Source organism: Strix uralensis, chromosome Z (assembly GCF_047716275.1).
Source record: "Strix uralensis isolate ZFMK-TIS-50842 chromosome Z, bStrUra1, whole genome shotgun sequence".
Taxonomy (NCBI): domain Eukaryota; kingdom Metazoa; phylum Chordata; class Aves; order Strigiformes; family Strigidae; genus Strix; species Strix uralensis.
The window spans coordinates 98,164,720-98,181,606 of record NC_134012.1 but is presented as its reverse complement, the minus strand read 5'-3'; the positions used below and the strand labels follow the sequence as shown (position 1 = coordinate 98,181,606).

Below are 16,887 nucleotides of genomic sequence, written 5' to 3'. Positions count from 1 at the left end.
AAGGCAATTTGCAAACTTACAGTACCAACATGACATAGGAGAAAATCCAGTCACTTTGAGCAGAAACCAAGCAGCTGCTGAACATTACAGAGCAAGACTACAAACACCTTCCTTTTCCAGGGGAACCGCTCTGGCAGTAGATCTTATGTATCAAAGACGTATTTACAAGTGCCATAAAGCGATACTAAACTGTCAGAGACACGGGGTTTACGACATCTACAGGCAATGTCTTGAGACGCATTAGCTATGTGTAACACAGATTTGTTCTCAGCAGAGAGCCACCACCACGCCTGTGAGTCATGTAAAGATTTTTTAGGAGTCTCTAATACGCTGTTCAAGTGCTCCTTGAGTGTCTTCCATAGAAGTCCTGGTTGTATGAGAACCTACAGGCTGACCTACTTTCTCTCAAATCTGCGAGGAAAACAGCATCAAGTAGTACAGGCTGCAAGCAAGACACAGTATCCACCCACACCAGTATTCTACATTTTACTTCAAGTTATAATTTAATAAATTGCATTGCTTCAGTACAAATACAAAACCCAAGCTATTTATCTGATAATTTGCACGTTATCAACCCAGAAGTACCTGAAGCACCTTCAGGGAAATTTTGTTTTAGAGATCAATAAAATTATAACTTTATCTTCATTATTCACATTTTGCCTTCCACCTTAATTTTCACTTGGAATTCAACATAGAAAAAAGATCTTTCAGTTACCACATTCACTTACAGATAAATCACACAGAATTTATCTGTAAGTGAATGTGGTAACTGAAAGATCAAAATGGTATGGAACAAATCATTTATGGGTTTAGAAGTATAGTAAACAATAAATTATGGCACTTCAAAAAAAGCATAGACAAGAAAAAGCAGTAGTAAAATTTAATCTACTGTTTTTTAAAAAATGCGTTTCTGCAGACAAGTACAATTAGTACTTAAGCAGCCTGAGAAAGCATGGATGTTTCAGAGGTATTTTTCTGTACCCTGACAATCCTTCTTCAGTTTCCTGATCCATCCCAAGCTGCCTGTAATTGTATGTATGTATGTAATGGTATGCTGCTTCCCCCCTCCATCTGCAGCACAGAATAAGGCTACTTCCATGCTTCTAAAAGGTGCTGTGAAAAGCTCAGTGTTGTCCTGTCTGCCCTAACCCACTTTGAAACTTCATTTTTAAAGAATACTAAAATAGAGTTCATGCTTCCTTCAGGCTAATGAAAGAACTGCTGTATGGTACAAGGGAATTATGAAAACATTTATGAGAGAGAAACACCAGTTAAGGAAAGAAAGCTCAGTTAATATCACACAACACAAGAAACATGGAGATGACAACTCTAAGTCTGCTAAATACAATGAAAAAATAAATTAATAAAAACAAAACCCCAAACAAACAGTAGATCCAGCATTTTACTTCAAAAAAAAAGTAAAATACAGGAACATATATATAAAAAAAAACTTTGCCAATACCTGCACTGAGTAGAACTCTCCTGAAAGCAACTTAAAAGAAGAATTTCTGGAGATGGTAATTTAATTTAGGCAATAAATATCATGTAAGAACAAATTTATTTCCAAGGCCACATCACAGCATCAACAAACCCAAATGATGAATACACATTCCAAGACATGAATGCATCCCAATACTGTAATAAAATCAGTATTTCTACATATTTAATCTGCAAACCCATATCATCAAATAATTCTCCTATTATACAGGTAAAGCACAGATTTGATGACTGAATGACTGGCCAAGAGTGATACACACTGGGATAGGTATGTAGCTGCTAGTGCAACTCCCAGCTTTACTCTTGTCAAGCACTTTGAAAAATATTTTTTCTAAGAGTTCTGAAATGTACATGCAAGGAAAAAATGGGTTGCTCAAACACACAGCAGAAGAATATTAGCCTGGCCAAAAGAAATATATTTAAATATTCATACTCATAGCTGCAGAGCAGCTTCTGCACTACTCCTCCTTTTAGCCTGGGGAGCACAGAGCTCGACACAAAGCTAAAGAGACTCAAGTGAACTAGAGACTTTTTTTCATAAACATCCTACTTGGGGACGTCATCTACCTCACAGAGCCCAAAGGGATGACAAGAACATCTGTACTTGCCTTTCCATCTCTCTGGCCTACCAGCCAGAAAAAATTATGCTTCATCTACATGTTGCCAACCTTGCTAACAGCCCAATTAGAATGACTTAAGATTTTTTATTATTAAGTAGGATCTTACTTTAACTACTCAACCACGCTGGTTTGATCCCTCATGCAGTGATCAGTGAAATATATTTTCAATGAGAATGTTACCCATGTAAAACTATGTTTGAGTAAGTGCCTAGGTTGGAGTGACACTACTCAAGTTAGATATACTGCATTTAACCTTCTAAGGAGGACCGTTAAACATTGGCTCTATTGTGTAAGCCTGATATTTTGCAGGCCTTGCTAACTACTATACCCTTGAAGAGGAGCCAAAAGATTGATAAAAAGGGAACATCCTGCCCAGAAGGTGCTGAAGGTTGAATAATTGCCAAAGAAGCATAAAGTCAGCAAAAATCTGTGGTAACTAGGGGAGAAGTAAAGGCAGCAGGGGAAGATCACGAGCACAGACTCAATCCAAGACCAAAAAGACTTGTCCGTCATGCCTGTAAGGAGCATGAGTGCTAATTTACACAGCAAGCAAGCTAATTTAAATAACCAATGAGGGACAAAGTAATAAGAAACTACCCAATGATCATTACAGTAAATGCGTATTCGTGTAGTCTGAAGTGTGTAAATACTTCTTTCGTGCGGTGTGCTAGCTTTGCGGAGTTACCACCTAGCACCCCTCTTTGGGCAAACATAAAATAAATAAAATACCACAGTGCTGTGCATATATTGGCATACTGCACACCAGGTAAACCACCCTGCTTGTGGGACAAGAAGGCAGCACAGGGATAGTAACCATCTGGTCAACACTAACATATGCGTGTATGCACGGAAAAAAAATTCTTGCTCTGAGGAGGTTTGTACTCTCCAGGTTCCTTGAACTGGCTATTTGAATGTCAACAATTTGAGCATTAGTATGTATATAAAAGAGAACAACATCTTTATCTCAGTGGAAGAAAAGTCTATTGTGACTGAGACAGACTTTGCTGCAGGGAAGAATACAGACAGTTCGGGGGAAAATATCTATGCCAAGGAAAGCCTTGTCTCCAAGTAAGAAAAAATGCAGCGATTTAGTTCTACTTGAGAAATGTGCAGATCAGAGAGAGGAAGAGACTCTATTGAAAAACTCCCATTCCTTTCTTGCCACTCACTTTTCTAGTAGCAATACTTGCAAAGATAATCTCAAGGTGATGCTAGAGAAGGATGAGTTTTTTTATTTAAATGAGAACACAGCATTGAAAAATAAGTTGAGATTCTTACAGACACAGATGGATACTTAGATATTGCTCAGAAATGCCATTCTCCTTTTTCCGATGCAGATACTGCACTGATGATTTTAAAAGCCAATTTTGTAAAAACTTCTGTGCTAGATTTTTCCAACAAGAATTACTTTATTTTCCAGCCACACATAGAACACACCAGTATGCAGAAGCCATTAAATATCTAACTGTATCTTTACCTGGAAAATATTTTCAACTTGTGGATTCATTTGTAGAGGCACGTAATTTGTACACCACAAAACCTGCCCTTCAGTGAAGAAATCCAGAAGAATTTTGAAGGTCAGATTAACAGAGACGGCCCAGCCAGTCTAACAGTTTGCTGCCACTAACAGGGATGGCTTTTACCCCCTACTCTTCTACCACCTAATCATGACTGCATGGTCACGCTCCCTCCTTTGCACCAGAACTGGCTCATCCCTTCTTGGGTAGATTCACTTCAGTAAGCCAGCAGAAAACAAAACCTGAAAAGTGAAATTTTCTGCCAGAGTTGGCAGGAAGGAGGGAAGGGGAAGCAAGCACAAACCATCCCTTTAGAAAATAACAAATCTGATTAAAAACTACCTGCTGTTTGGTCTCATAGGTTCCAAGTATACACCGGAAAGGGTGCTGAGTGTTTGTTTCACAGCACTGTTTGCTCTGAGAAGAGAGTTTTGAAGATAAAAAATTATTGAAAAGCAAAAAGTTAAATTCAGACACGTTAGCAGCTTCCTGAAGAGCAACTATCATAGAATGTATGCTACACTACTAAGTAATACGTACTACTGCATAAAGAGTTACACTGAAGATGGCATGCATGCCCTTTATCAATCAATAACTGGCAACTCATACATCCTTCATAATATTTTTACCTGGTTTGCTCTCAGTAAATGCTGTTCTTTAGAACTGCATATGCTGCAATGTCAGAAGGAAATGAGTTTCAGCCAAACAGATGATAAGGCCAGAAATACTTAGTAAACACCATAACATCCTAACCTTAATTGCACATTGTCATTTTAGGTGTTATTGACCTGGTTAATCATAATGAATGCCTAGCTTTTATGAAGCAAAACAGCTCTTTTTCTCAGCAGCTGTGGATATGTAAGATTCTTACTTCAGAAGTACTAAGTTTTTCATAGCAGCTTGCTGTTAAGAGTCCCTTTAGTTTATTACTGACACATTTCCTCTTACTCAGAGTCCAACAGACCACTTAGTTACCCTGCTTATGACCGTAACACCTTCTTATGCCAGTTCTAGCAATTGTTAAAATGAAAAAAATTATCTAGCAGAACACTGTTTTTTAATGCCATTTTAGTTAGCGCTGAAAGAAAACAGTTTGAACCTACCTCCTCGCACCACTAGCCATTCATTCACAAGCTGTAATTTTACAAAAATGAGAAACTGCACCTACATTTTCACAGAAAATAACATCAATATGTTCTTTAAGCTTTTGTGACTACATAAATGAAAAGTTAAACTGCACAGCTGCGTAGGAGTTACTTGCTCAGAATACACTGCTAACTACAGAGATCCTTCCAGAGCACCTACTACCTTACAGCCTCAGTGTCACAGAAATCAGTATTTTCATCAAAATCTGAATATATTTTCGTATTTATACAGAACTAAAGACTACAGTGGCTCATACTTACATAAACAATTATTTCCATCACCAGTGGATTACATTATCTCACATTTACCCAATATAACCGAGTATAGATGGAATAAGTCAGAGGTATGAGAGAGGTAATAACAAATGTATACAACTGAGACTAATAAAATTATGTAAACCAGCTGACTTTTTTTAAAAACGTAAACATTCAGGCAAGCTCATCAAGAACTCTGAATCAAACACTTGATACACTAATAGGCGTCTTAAGGATGGCGGGTTGGGAAGGGACAGAAGCTGCACATGACCTGGGTCCTGAAGAGGGGACTATAATGCACAAATCCACTTCATAGTACAGGAGAAAGTTATGGCAAAAAACAAAGTTCCGTCCTCTTCTGACAGAGAGCCATATAACTCTGAAGATGTGACTCCGGCCTCTTCCAAAGCTTCACCAAAAACCTTTGTAGGTGTATCTGCATGTTGGTCATGATTTTTTTCTACTCAAATCGCCTTCGTTTCCATTAAAAGCCAAAACGCTTAATTCTGCAAACTCACCAGTGACATTTTAGTACGAATAACACATACAGATATGCCCAACAATAAAATGCCTCAGTAACTAAAAACTAATCAAGCCAAATAATTAGACCCCATCAGAAAAGACTAATGTGCATCCAGACAAACAGTGAAGTACCAACGCTTTCTGGATCTCCCAAGTACTGTTTTTTGGACTTGTTCATCTCCTCCCCAAGACAACACACATTCTTGTTTATTTTCTTGTAAGTGTCACACATACCCGTGCGCTTAGAACAACAGAAGTGTGACCAGCAGTCAGTTTAAGACAGTTGACTCAGCTCTGTGTGGATGTGGGTGCACCATGCTCCAGAGCAGATTTATCATAACACCAAGCCACCCCCACACGGATACTGTGTAATTTATATAGTGTTCCTTTGAAAATGCTGCCCTAAAGCTGACTCACTGGCACACAATTCTACCTAAGGCACATTTCTGGGAGTGGAGCTGGCTCTTTATCAGATGATTCATAAATCAGGCCTAGTAGCAATCCTAAAGAATAGGACCCTTTGCAACCGACCTGGTAACAGAATTGTGGTGTGAAACAAAAGAAGAAAGGATTAAACTAATACTGTGTTTCAACTGGTTTTGCATAAACAAATGAAGGTTAAAAATAGGCTGCTCCTACTGAGTACTCAACATGCTGCATATACCAATTATCCAAGACTGAATAAAAACTACAGGTGTTAAAACAAAGGTTTGCCGAGCATCCTTTGCAACCTTGAAAAGCAACATTTTTCATGGTAAGTAAGAAGCAAGACTTTACATTTAAATACAGGGTTTTGTAATGCTTAATGCACATATTCTGCCTTTTTCAAATACAAGGTAACTACCAGCTATGGGTTAGTTCACAAGCTTGCACACAGGCTTCCAGAAACATTCACCAGCTGCACTGGAATCCCACAAAAAAAAAAAAAAAAAAAAATCACAGTCCTCGTAAAAATAAATTCATTAGCATACAGTTAAGGCACACAGGGCTGGCTGCACTTAGCCTTCTAAAAAACTCATTTCTTTCTCAAAGTGAAATAATTTTTCTCAAGTGTGCAGAGATTTAATGTCTACAACACTCTCTACGCTAAAAATTAGAGCACACATATCTTTATTACTATCTGTTCCTAAAAATTTGAGAAACTTACTCAGATTTTTCATTATTCCTCAACAAAACTAATGTCAGAAATCAATGCTAGGATAGCCATACTTCATTTTTCTCCCTGCCATACATTAGCTTGCAGAAGATCACCCCACTGAGGATAGTCATACATATGTACCCTCTTTTTCTAAGACTGAGTTCAAGAGATTTTCCCACTTTACGTATTCATTTCTCTTACTCAAAGGAAATGTATTCTGTGCTTCCTCTGCTGGTTTATGGCATTCTATACAAACAGGCCTCCTCTTCTCAAAAAACGTTAGTCTATTGTTCTACCCTAGTCAATAAAGTAATGCTCACAGAAAAGCCACATTCTAAATTGCTTGAACATAACAGGAACAAAGTCATCCTGCTTTTCAGAGCACAGATTTTCTTTCAATTATGAACAGTTATCTGAAATATCCTGAAAGTAATCACACCTTGCATTACCCGCTAGTAGCTCCAATTGGCAGATCAGGACAACTGCAGCGTAACTTCCAAGCTGTAAAGTCACCTCAGTACTGCAGTATTTATTCGCGAAGGGCTTGTGCTGTCTCACGCAAAAATCAAATCCGGTCCAGTGTGGACAGGCACAAATGTACCTTGCTATTGCTGTTACTTGGAAATCTTGGAGCAGCAGTGAGTTCTCTGGGACCCAGGCTGCAGTTCCAGGAGCCATAAATCCATGCCGCAGTCCACTGTGAAGAGGCAGAACAGCCCACCCGCTGGGCCAGTTAGCACCCATCGAGTCTTTTTGTAATTCAACTTCCCAGAGGAAAGCTGTGCACTTTATCAGTTGGCTGAAGGAGATCAGGGTCCAGAATGACAGCAAGGTGAGCATCTTACACAACAGACAGCAGCGACAGGCCTGGAGCAAGGGAGAGGCATTGGACGATTCACCAGATCTTGCAAAACACCACTCCAAAATTGCACAAGCCTTGACATCAGGAGGAGAGATACTCTCAAGCTGATAAGAGAGCTGTTTTGTCAAGTTCTGTGTAACGTTTCTTTCCAGTAACAGTGCTGCTTACCTAACTGACCAACCATAACACACCCATTTTATTGTCTGGCCAATTGAAGAAAAAAAGATCAGGTGACATGCCCAAATTCTACAGAAAGGCTGGAAAGGAGCTGGAAGCCAACCAAACCCTGATCTGGAGTCATTTTCTCATCTACAAGCCACTAACATTATTCATTTCTTGAATTAGTAAGCTAGTAGTAAAAAAATCTAAATATTGCAACATGAATTTGCAGTAGGTATATTACTGAAAAATAAATGGTATCAATACACTAAAGGCAAAGTCATGTTGCATTCAAATTATGAAAATTTTAGTAAAAGTTAAAAATACCAACTGCTGTTGGGTTGCCTGTTCTTGACCCCAAACCCTTGACCGTTTTTTGACCAGTAATAAGAGATGCCAATAGATTTCAGCATCCGTCAGATAGCTAACAATCGATACCATAGTCTTTACACGTCCAAAGTGCTCCTAAAGAAGAAAGCACTCATGACACTGGTCTGACATGATCTAATTAGGGCTCGATAACCAACAATTATAGCTTCACTGAAAACAACCTACCACCACTTCACTAAGCTCACCCATGCCACTGAACCATATTCAAGAGCACAGCTAACTCAAGATAGCTAACCTTTTGAGTCTGTATCTTTACAAATCCTAACACTCTCCTCCTCAGTTGAGCTTTCCTAAGAAACGAATGCAACAAAAAAGTTAAAAATCTTGCAGGGCATTGCAGACATAGACAAATGTCTGTGAACACTAGCAGAACTAGAGGGACTGTTACGGAAGGAGAACGAAGTCTGTAAAGAAAAAGGACAGTGCAGGAGAGGGTTCATTTAGAATAAGCTTTTGACAAACAACAGATGAAAAATAGCATGAAGTAAACACAGGTTGGTTCCTCAAATGAATAAAAGCTACTTTGGGTATTTCAAAAAACAGAACTGACTGGGTCAAAAGCCAGCTACATGCTCGTTATGAATAATGCCTCTAGCATGGCTTTTACTATCAGATACTTCCTACAGTATTTACTCCCAGTTGGCAGAGGTGAAGAAATTTGACCTCTACTTGAGAGGGTAATAGACAGACCAGGAAACAGACATTTCTTTCCCACAACATACAGAAGGCTTTGCGTGTATTTGACTACAGAAATTAAATAACAGCACATAAGAAGATACCAAGCTACCAGCTATAAAAAGAGCAAAGGAAAATGAAAAGGTAGTTTTCATCAGTACCATGCAAGTACTGACAGGAGGAAAAAAAACCCCACCCCCACAAAAAAAAAATAATACAAAAACCTTACCCTTAAATAAAAGCACCATTTACCCCAAAATGATTTGTTGCATTGTTGTTCTTGATTTAGGAAAAAGAGGCTCAGCTGGCACGCCTTTCTTAAGAATAAAACTAATGTTCAGCAACAGGAGGTGTAAACAATATATACAACTTCCTCAGCAAAAGGGGAAATAGAAGAAAAAAGAGCATCAGGTCTGGAGTATTAATTCAACCCCACTCTGTTCATTCAACAGTCTTATCACTGCTGTAACTTGATGAATTCTATACAACAGTGAAACCCACTACAGGTCTTAAAAAGTAGAAAAACCATTTTGATCTTGAAAACAAAAAAAGGAAATCAAGCGTCTGTTATCAAACCAACTTTAAACTAAGATGAGGTCTGTAACTTCATAAACCCTCAATAACTGGCTATCTCTGGCAAGATATTTACTAAATTTCCCTAGCTTAGTTTTATGGTATTCAAAAATGTCAGGATTTTCCTCATTACAGTGAGCAGATCCAAAGCCTGTGAATTGCCTTAAAGATGAGTTATTAATAGCAGTAACCATGGAAAATAAAACTTCACCTTAAAGGCTTTTTAAAACAATACTCAAAGAAATTGTTGGGTTTTGGTTTTTTTAATAACTCCTCACAGATTCTGCATAGTGTTGATCAAAAGGTACTACCAGCTCTGGAGGAACCATAGCACTGACAACTCAAATTGCATTCATCAGTAATTCAGCTCATGGTCACTGCTACCCACAAGCCCATTCCGTCCCACAGTGACAACTTCACTTCCAAAAGACATCTTATTAAACACGATGAGGTCGTAGGCTACCAGCATTTCACCCAAAGTACTTCACTATGAGGCAATGAACCCCCCTTATCTTACACTGTATTTCTAACCACAAGCACATGGAATTAGTAAACAGCTTCCTGACCTACTCTTTACTGACCTTTTTCCCTAAAATTTTTATTTTGCCAGATTACAGAATCACAGAATGGTTTGTCTTGGAAGGGACCTTAAAGATCATCAAGTTCCAAACCCCAGATTACTTAAAGTGTCTCGTTAGCAAGAGCTGGCATTCCCAGACAGCAAGAACTGGGAGATTGAGTTGAGGAGTCAGGAGATTACCAGCTGATGAGAAAGCCACAGTACAAGAGAACAGTACTGCCTGAACCTTACTTGGCTATCACATTAAGTTTTTACTTCAGAAAGTTTAACAATACTATTGGGGCATACAGCACCAACCTCAAACTGGTATCATGGAAATGTAATATTCCCAAGGAAGAACAAATTACTGAAATGGTAATAACTGCATCATGACACAGACAACTGATATTATAAAGTCTGGCTCTTAGTTATTCCCAGCTCTGGTACTGTGAGTCACTTGGTCTCTACCCATTTTGGATGAATGGAAGTGAAATTTGCCTTCTCTAAAATAAGTCTTGAAAGGCTAATGACCAAGCACCACTAAACAAGACAGTACAGCAAAAATGTAGCAAGAAGAACCAATCATGGTCTGGCTCTTCCTGCTCATTTCCAGGAAATCTTGAGGCATCAAAGAAGAAGAGCATTGTGCAGGTCACTGCAGAAGTCTCACTACAAAGTCAAATCCACGACCCGCATATATTGAAACAAAAATGTTAGCTTCAGAGTCTTAAATACATGCATTGAATTAAAAAGTGACCACCTGTTCTGCTTATGATTAAAAAGTTGTCAGATTGAGCCCTAACAGCTTTTAAGCTGTCTTCTTGGAGACCAAACAACCCAAGGCGTGATAACGCTGAAACTTGTATGCTATTCTGCTACTTAAATCAATTTCTGAGCATTCAAGAGACAGACTACGGGGTCAAATTGGTGTAAAACCCTGAATACCTTCTTCAATAAAAAGGGGTATCAGGTTGGATCATTCTGAACCTAAAGCTGATCACCACACGACCACAGGCATGTTACTTGACCTTCCCGTGCCTTCAGTAATGCATCTGTAATGGTGTAACAGCAACACCTCAGTGACTGAGCCGCATCTCATTTTCAGTCCTGAATGAGTAATCGATGTGTGCCCCAGCTGCAGAAAGTAAGTCGCATCTGTGGAGAAACTGCTGTACTGTACAGGCTCTATTCATGATCGGACATGTGAAGAGGGGACACTAACAAGTGGGAATGGGCAACCACAAATTTAAATTCTAACCCTCAGCAGTAACACTGAATAAGCGACAAGGAATCAGTGGCTCCGGTCTAGCTCTGAGATGCACTCTGTTGTGAGAAGACAACTGCAGAGGCTCATATTTACACTGAATGCATGTTTTCTTTTACTGTCTCTTTCACCAGTTTTCTTTCTGCTCAGAATTACACATTAGTAGATGTTGCATTCTAGACCAAGTTGCAGACTCAGAACTGCATTATGCATTAAAAACCTCACAAAGATGCGACAGAAAGACAACACAAATCACCACGAAAATCATACCAAGTTCCCTGCAATAATATTTGCTGCCACAGATTCCGGTGTCTTAACAGTTCAGCTGCTCCTGAGTTACAGTGCTAAAGTAAAAGGCACTAGTGTCTGTTCTCAGCTGAACTTCAATTCACGTACTGGAAAAGAGAGAAGAAAGTGGTTTCCTTGCGACGTAAGCCTCCTATTATCTCGGAGCTGTAACTGCGCAGTGACACGCACTGTACCACACAGTTTTATCCCAGAGTTCTTTCCCAGCACTACACCTGTCCCTCTCTCCCGCTGCTTCATTTTTTGGTTCCCCACTGCTACTGATAATGTTCAAGCCAGCAAAGATTTTCACGTTTTGGTGGTACTTTTCCAGAGTGCTTGTTCTGAGGTGCGAGTTATATGCTTGCAACTACGGTATTTAAATCTCTCACTCTGATCTAGTAAATGTGTTATTAAATCTGATGCTCAGTTTCCGTCAATGTTTACAGTTTTCTAAGTAACTTAGTCAGCTGCAGATAAAGACACAGAAGCTGAGATTGACCATAGACCCAATTCTGTCAAAAAGTACCCTCAACACACTAACTTTGAAATGTTATAGAAAACTAAATACAGGTTGCTTGAAACTATTTACTCATTTGAAAATTTTCCAAAGCTCTGATGTATCTGGTGGTGACGTTTTGGTCAGAGGGTAACCAGACAGTTGTGAATGCTCAGTCTGCAGCTGCTTTCACTGTGTGGTACATAGAGACTCCCTCTCATTACCAGATATGTTTAAGTGAGATGTTGATATACAGGTGGGTCATATATGAATATACATTCCTGGTGAAGCCGGGAGTAGACATGATAATATACAAGAGATAGCAAAGAAAGTGAACAAAATCAAGGCAAGGCAAAGTAGCCTGCATTTTAAAGTAAATACACCGCGGGGAGATGGGGGGTCAGGGCAACCCAGGCAATTATTTCTTGTTGCTTGATCAAGTTACACCAATTTATCTCCCTAACACTTAGTGTTCAAAGCCCTTCATGATTCCCTATATTTACTCTTTGTTCATCCAATCTTATCTTACCTCATTAATCCTCACCTCCTCCACAGTGTCAGCTGCCAGCATGATCTGCCCATTTGTCAAACGCACACAAACATCCTTCCTACCTCTCTTTTATCAGTTAGAGCAGTGCTTGGTTTGCGTGTGTTGTGATCGCTCCATATCGACAGCTCTCAACTGCCTTGTGGTTGGCTTCAGGTTCCTTCCCTTTTCCCCTCCCTCTGCAGTACCCAGTTTGATGTATCCACTCATTTCCCAACTTGTTCATGCACTTTCATTTCTACCAAGCAGGCAGCCTTCATGGACTTATCAAGTGCAAGCAGAGATGGCCAGGCTGACTGCAATTCACAACATACGCTTGAATGTGTAAGACCACAGTCCTTTCCTCTTCCTGATTTCTCAGGAATTTCTCATCACACCTCTTCATGACGCCAAGTAGCAATTAGGCTGAAGAGCAAAACAGAAATAATCGATGCATTATAATTAAAAATTCAAGTGTTTAAAAATGAGTCAGAACTGTTATCCTCATACTTCAGCATAAATACCAGCTGCCCAAACTCACGTACTACCTTCCATCACCCGCACTGTCCCTCCTCCGAGACAAAACACCAGTGTTACTGACATACCAGAACCACAGAAAGCAGTATTTTATTAGCTTTTAGTAGTCACATAACCACCCCTCTTGGAGCTGCTTTTACCAGAAACAGACTGCTCTGTATCACTAGATGTGAGAGATACTCAGAAAATGATGCTTAAAAATGATTGCTGTTGGAGAGCTGCGTTCTTCATCTTGCTGCTTTTCTATCGTATATGTATATAGGGGGAGGGATGTTTGGTTTTAGCAAACACATGACAAGCAACTTACTGGTCTCCTCAGAGCTTGTTACAAATCTGTTCCCTCTGCAAAGACAATGTTTCCCTCCCTCCAGGGCAGCAGGGGAAGCTGCTCTGCTGTGTCTGCCTGACTTTCAGCTCTTGTATCACAGAAACAGCAATTACAAGTGTTAACTAGGGCAGGAGAACCACAAGATGAAGACCTCAAAAAAGCATCATACCCGGTTTCCACCTCAAGGTCAAACATTAAGTTTTTTAATAGACTTAAGCAACGTAAAATACTTTAAGAGAAAAATTTTAAATGTAATGTTTGTTTGCTGTTCCAAGGGGAGAGCTATTACTGTCTGCACTTAAAATTTTAGCTTGAAATCTAGAAATAGTCTAGCACTTGCCTATAAGTGGAACTATTATTTGGTCTTAATGCTTGACAAGTACCAGAGAAGACTTAAAACCGAATAAAATCCTTGGGGGAGCGGGGGAGGGTAAGAGAAATTTTACATTTTCAAAATGAGACGCCCAAGGTTTCAAAGTCTTACTACTCACTGATTTTTAAAAACTACGATTACATGCCAGTGAAAAAAACCCAGTATCAAAGGACTGACTTATGCCATACCATCTCTGCACACAGGTTTTTTTAGCCTTTGAAATGCTGTTAGGTACTTTGTGTTGGTTTAAAGTGTGTACTAGTTACAGCCAAGACCTTGTTTAACTAATTTATTGCAGTTATGGTTTCACAAAGGTATCTACAAACGCTAATACAAGTAGCCTTATGTTAGGAAGACATAAATACGATTCGATGCTACTTAACAAAGGTAGAAGCTCTCCCTAGCAGCTACACAATGTAAATGTTAAAAACAAAACCCCAAATCTGTAAAAAAGTGGCCTTTTAAGTAGTTGTCCAATAACCTCAATGCAAATGAAGTTACAATACTGGAATTCGGGAAATAGTTAAAATGTTACAATGTCTGGTCAGACTGCCTTTTTCCTCTTTAAGAAGAGCAAGTAGCACAGTTAAACTTTATATTCTCCTCAGATGGCTGTGTCGCTGAAAGCCACATCTGCAACCCATTAGATGTTGGGAGCTCAAGGGGAACTCAGGCTAGATAAGCAACGAACAACTTGAACTTTTTTTCCACATAAAATACATATTCCCACATCGTCCAAAGGTAAACAAAGAAGAAAAAAACCCAACAAACCCCTGGAGAAGCGCAAAGCTAGAGCAATTACACGCCTTGTTTTTCAAAGCGTTTTTCTCCAAACAGCTCCTACCATCCCACAACACGGTACAGAAGTCCTAGGCAACACGAAGTGGGCAGAAGTTGCTCGCAGGAGCTGCGGCAAGGCTTTCATCCGCTGACTCCGGGCAAGGTTAGGACAAAAAAGCGGCGGCGAGGCTGGCCTCCTGCGTCCCGGGCACCGTGTCGGCCCGCGATGGAGGTCACCGCTTACCGGGGCGGGCGGTGCTGAAGCCACCCACCGGGCACCCGCCTTCTCCTGAAACCCCTCTTGGCCGGCGCGGACGATGCCCGGCGCGGGCAGGGCCCTGCCCTGGTGGGACCGTGCCCGCCCGCCCCGGGGCACCGCCGGGCCACCCGCTCCCGCCACCGCCGACCCCGGGGGAAGGTGGCGGCGGACACACACACACATACACCCACCCCCACACACACACATACACCCCCCCCCCCCACCACACACACACACACCCCCCCCCACACACACACACGAGGCCGGTGCGCGCTCCAGCCCGCCGTCGCGGCCCGCCTCCTCCCGCCCGCTCGCAGCGGGGCTACCGGCAGCGGTTCCGGCGCCCCCGCGGCGAGGCGGCCCGGCCCGCTCACCTGGACAACGCAGGGCCCCTCCTGGCCTCCTCCTCCTCCTCCTCCCCGCCGGGGGGCCGCAGCTGGGGCATGGGCGGCCGGGAGGAGCCGGGTCTCTCTCAGCCGCGCCGCCGCCGCCGCCTCGCCTCCCCCCCCCCGCCCCCGACGCCGGAGAATGTCACCGGAGGCCGCGGGGCTCCGCTGCGCGACGTCACTTCCTCCCGCCGCCGTCGGAGCACCGAGCGCCGCGCAGAGCGGCCCCCGCGCCCGACAGCGCCACCCCGCGGCGGGCGTCGGGAGGCTCCGCCCGCGGTCCCTGCCCTGAGGCGAGCGGCGGGTTGTCACCCGCCGGCGGCCTGACACCGCTTCGCGCCTACACCCGCGGGAGAGACACCCCCCCCGCCCCGGGCAGCCCCCCAGGCGCAGCGGGGGGCACGGCCTGAGGGGGCGCACCCGGCCTGTCGAGGTGGCCGCGCCCGTGGCAGCGGGACGGGGCCTGAGGCCTTGTGAGGGGCACGGCAGCAGGCGGGAGGTTGTTGGTGCCCCGCGGGTCGCCCGCCACGGAGGAAACCTGAGGGAGCCGGTCAGTGGGCCAGGAGGGAGACCTGCCTGCGGGCTCACGGCACACGGCTGTGTTGGGTTTCTCAGGGCGAAGACCAAGCACGGCGGTTGGAGCCGGCTCACAGGAGGAAAAACGCAGAGGAGGAAGCAGATGGAAACCAGGAAACGAGAAGAAAGAAACGTCTTCCCCTGGTGCAGGGGCTGGGTGACGAGGAGGGCTGAGTGCGGGAGAGACGCAGGCGAAGGTGGCGGCAGCCCAGCACCTCAAACACCTCGGCCAATGCTCCTTCTCCCTCCAACGCTGATCCTGGGGATCCTGCCTCTGCACTCCCAGAGATCAGGGACCTGGGGCCTGGGTGGGGGAAGCATGGCGTGCAATTAGGGTGACATTATAGTGCACCATTAAACCTCGTTCTGATGTTTCTTAATCAGAGTGTTTAGCTTTGCAGCCCCGGGGTGTATATGCTGCACCAGTGTGCAATAGGCTGTAGGTAGTGCTCTGCCACCTGAAAACATGGCAGGAATCATTTCAGAGCAATCCCTAAATCCTGATCAGGGCCTACAAACACCTGGGAAATTAAAGTGTTAAAGATGGAGGATCCTGCTCCTCCGCAGCCACTGCTCGTGGCACAGAACCAGTTATAGGTTGATAGTATAAAAACGTGCGTATGCACCTACCCCACCACCACCCAAATCACGTATGTGGACTTGGGAAACAAAGACATCACATACTCCCTAGAAGAATTTATGACATTGAGGCGAAACAAGAGAGAGATTCGGGTAGAAGTAGAGCTACGCACTTTTACAACAGTACTTTTCTCACCAAACACGTGAAAAACTTCCTTTGCAGGGGCACCAGCCTCGTCGGTCCATCCGGTACTGGTGGTGTCAACATCAGATGGAACAAGCAGGGCACTGACAAAAATCTGTACTTAAGATAAAATCTGCCCTGTGTGGGGCTGCTGGGGGCTCTACTCCAGAGTCTGCTCTCATTTCCTATGCGCCTCTAGCCATGCCCTGCCACCAACTAAAATCAACCTCCAGAACCCAGCGGGCTGCTTCTGGGAAAATAATCCAGAATCTGTCTTTACAGGGAAGGACGTGCTTTGGAGACACAACTCCTGAAAGACACCCGGAGAATGGCATGCTGTTGCACAGGCGTTAGGACATGGCAGTGAGGAACAGGCAATGCAGTTTTGGACAGCGTACA

At 42.7% G+C, this 16,887-nt stretch overlaps 1 protein-coding gene across 4 annotated transcripts in view; it reads right to left on the bottom strand.

Annotated features, from left to right (window-relative positions):
- The window catches only part of ARK2N (arkadia (RNF111) N-terminal like PKA signaling regulator 2N), a 43,533-nt gene extending 28,220 nt beyond the window's left edge, over positions 1–15,313 (bottom strand). The window contains exons 1-2 of one of the 4 annotated variants that reach the window (XM_074854948.1): positions 15,138–15,241; positions 12,505–12,912 (exon numbers count right to left, since the gene is read on the bottom strand). In XM_074854948.1, coding sequence (XP_074711049.1) covers positions 12,505–12,531 — 27 coding nt within the window. In that variant the 5' untranslated portion in view covers positions 12,532–12,912; positions 15,138–15,241. Of the gene's footprint in view, positions 1–7,133; positions 7,392–7,415; positions 7,562–12,504; positions 12,913–15,137 lie in introns of those variants that run through there. The other 3 variants (XM_074854951.1, XM_074854949.1, XM_074854950.1) reach the window with 3 other exon arrangements.
- Between the last annotated feature and the right edge of the window lie 1,574 nt (positions 15,314–16,887).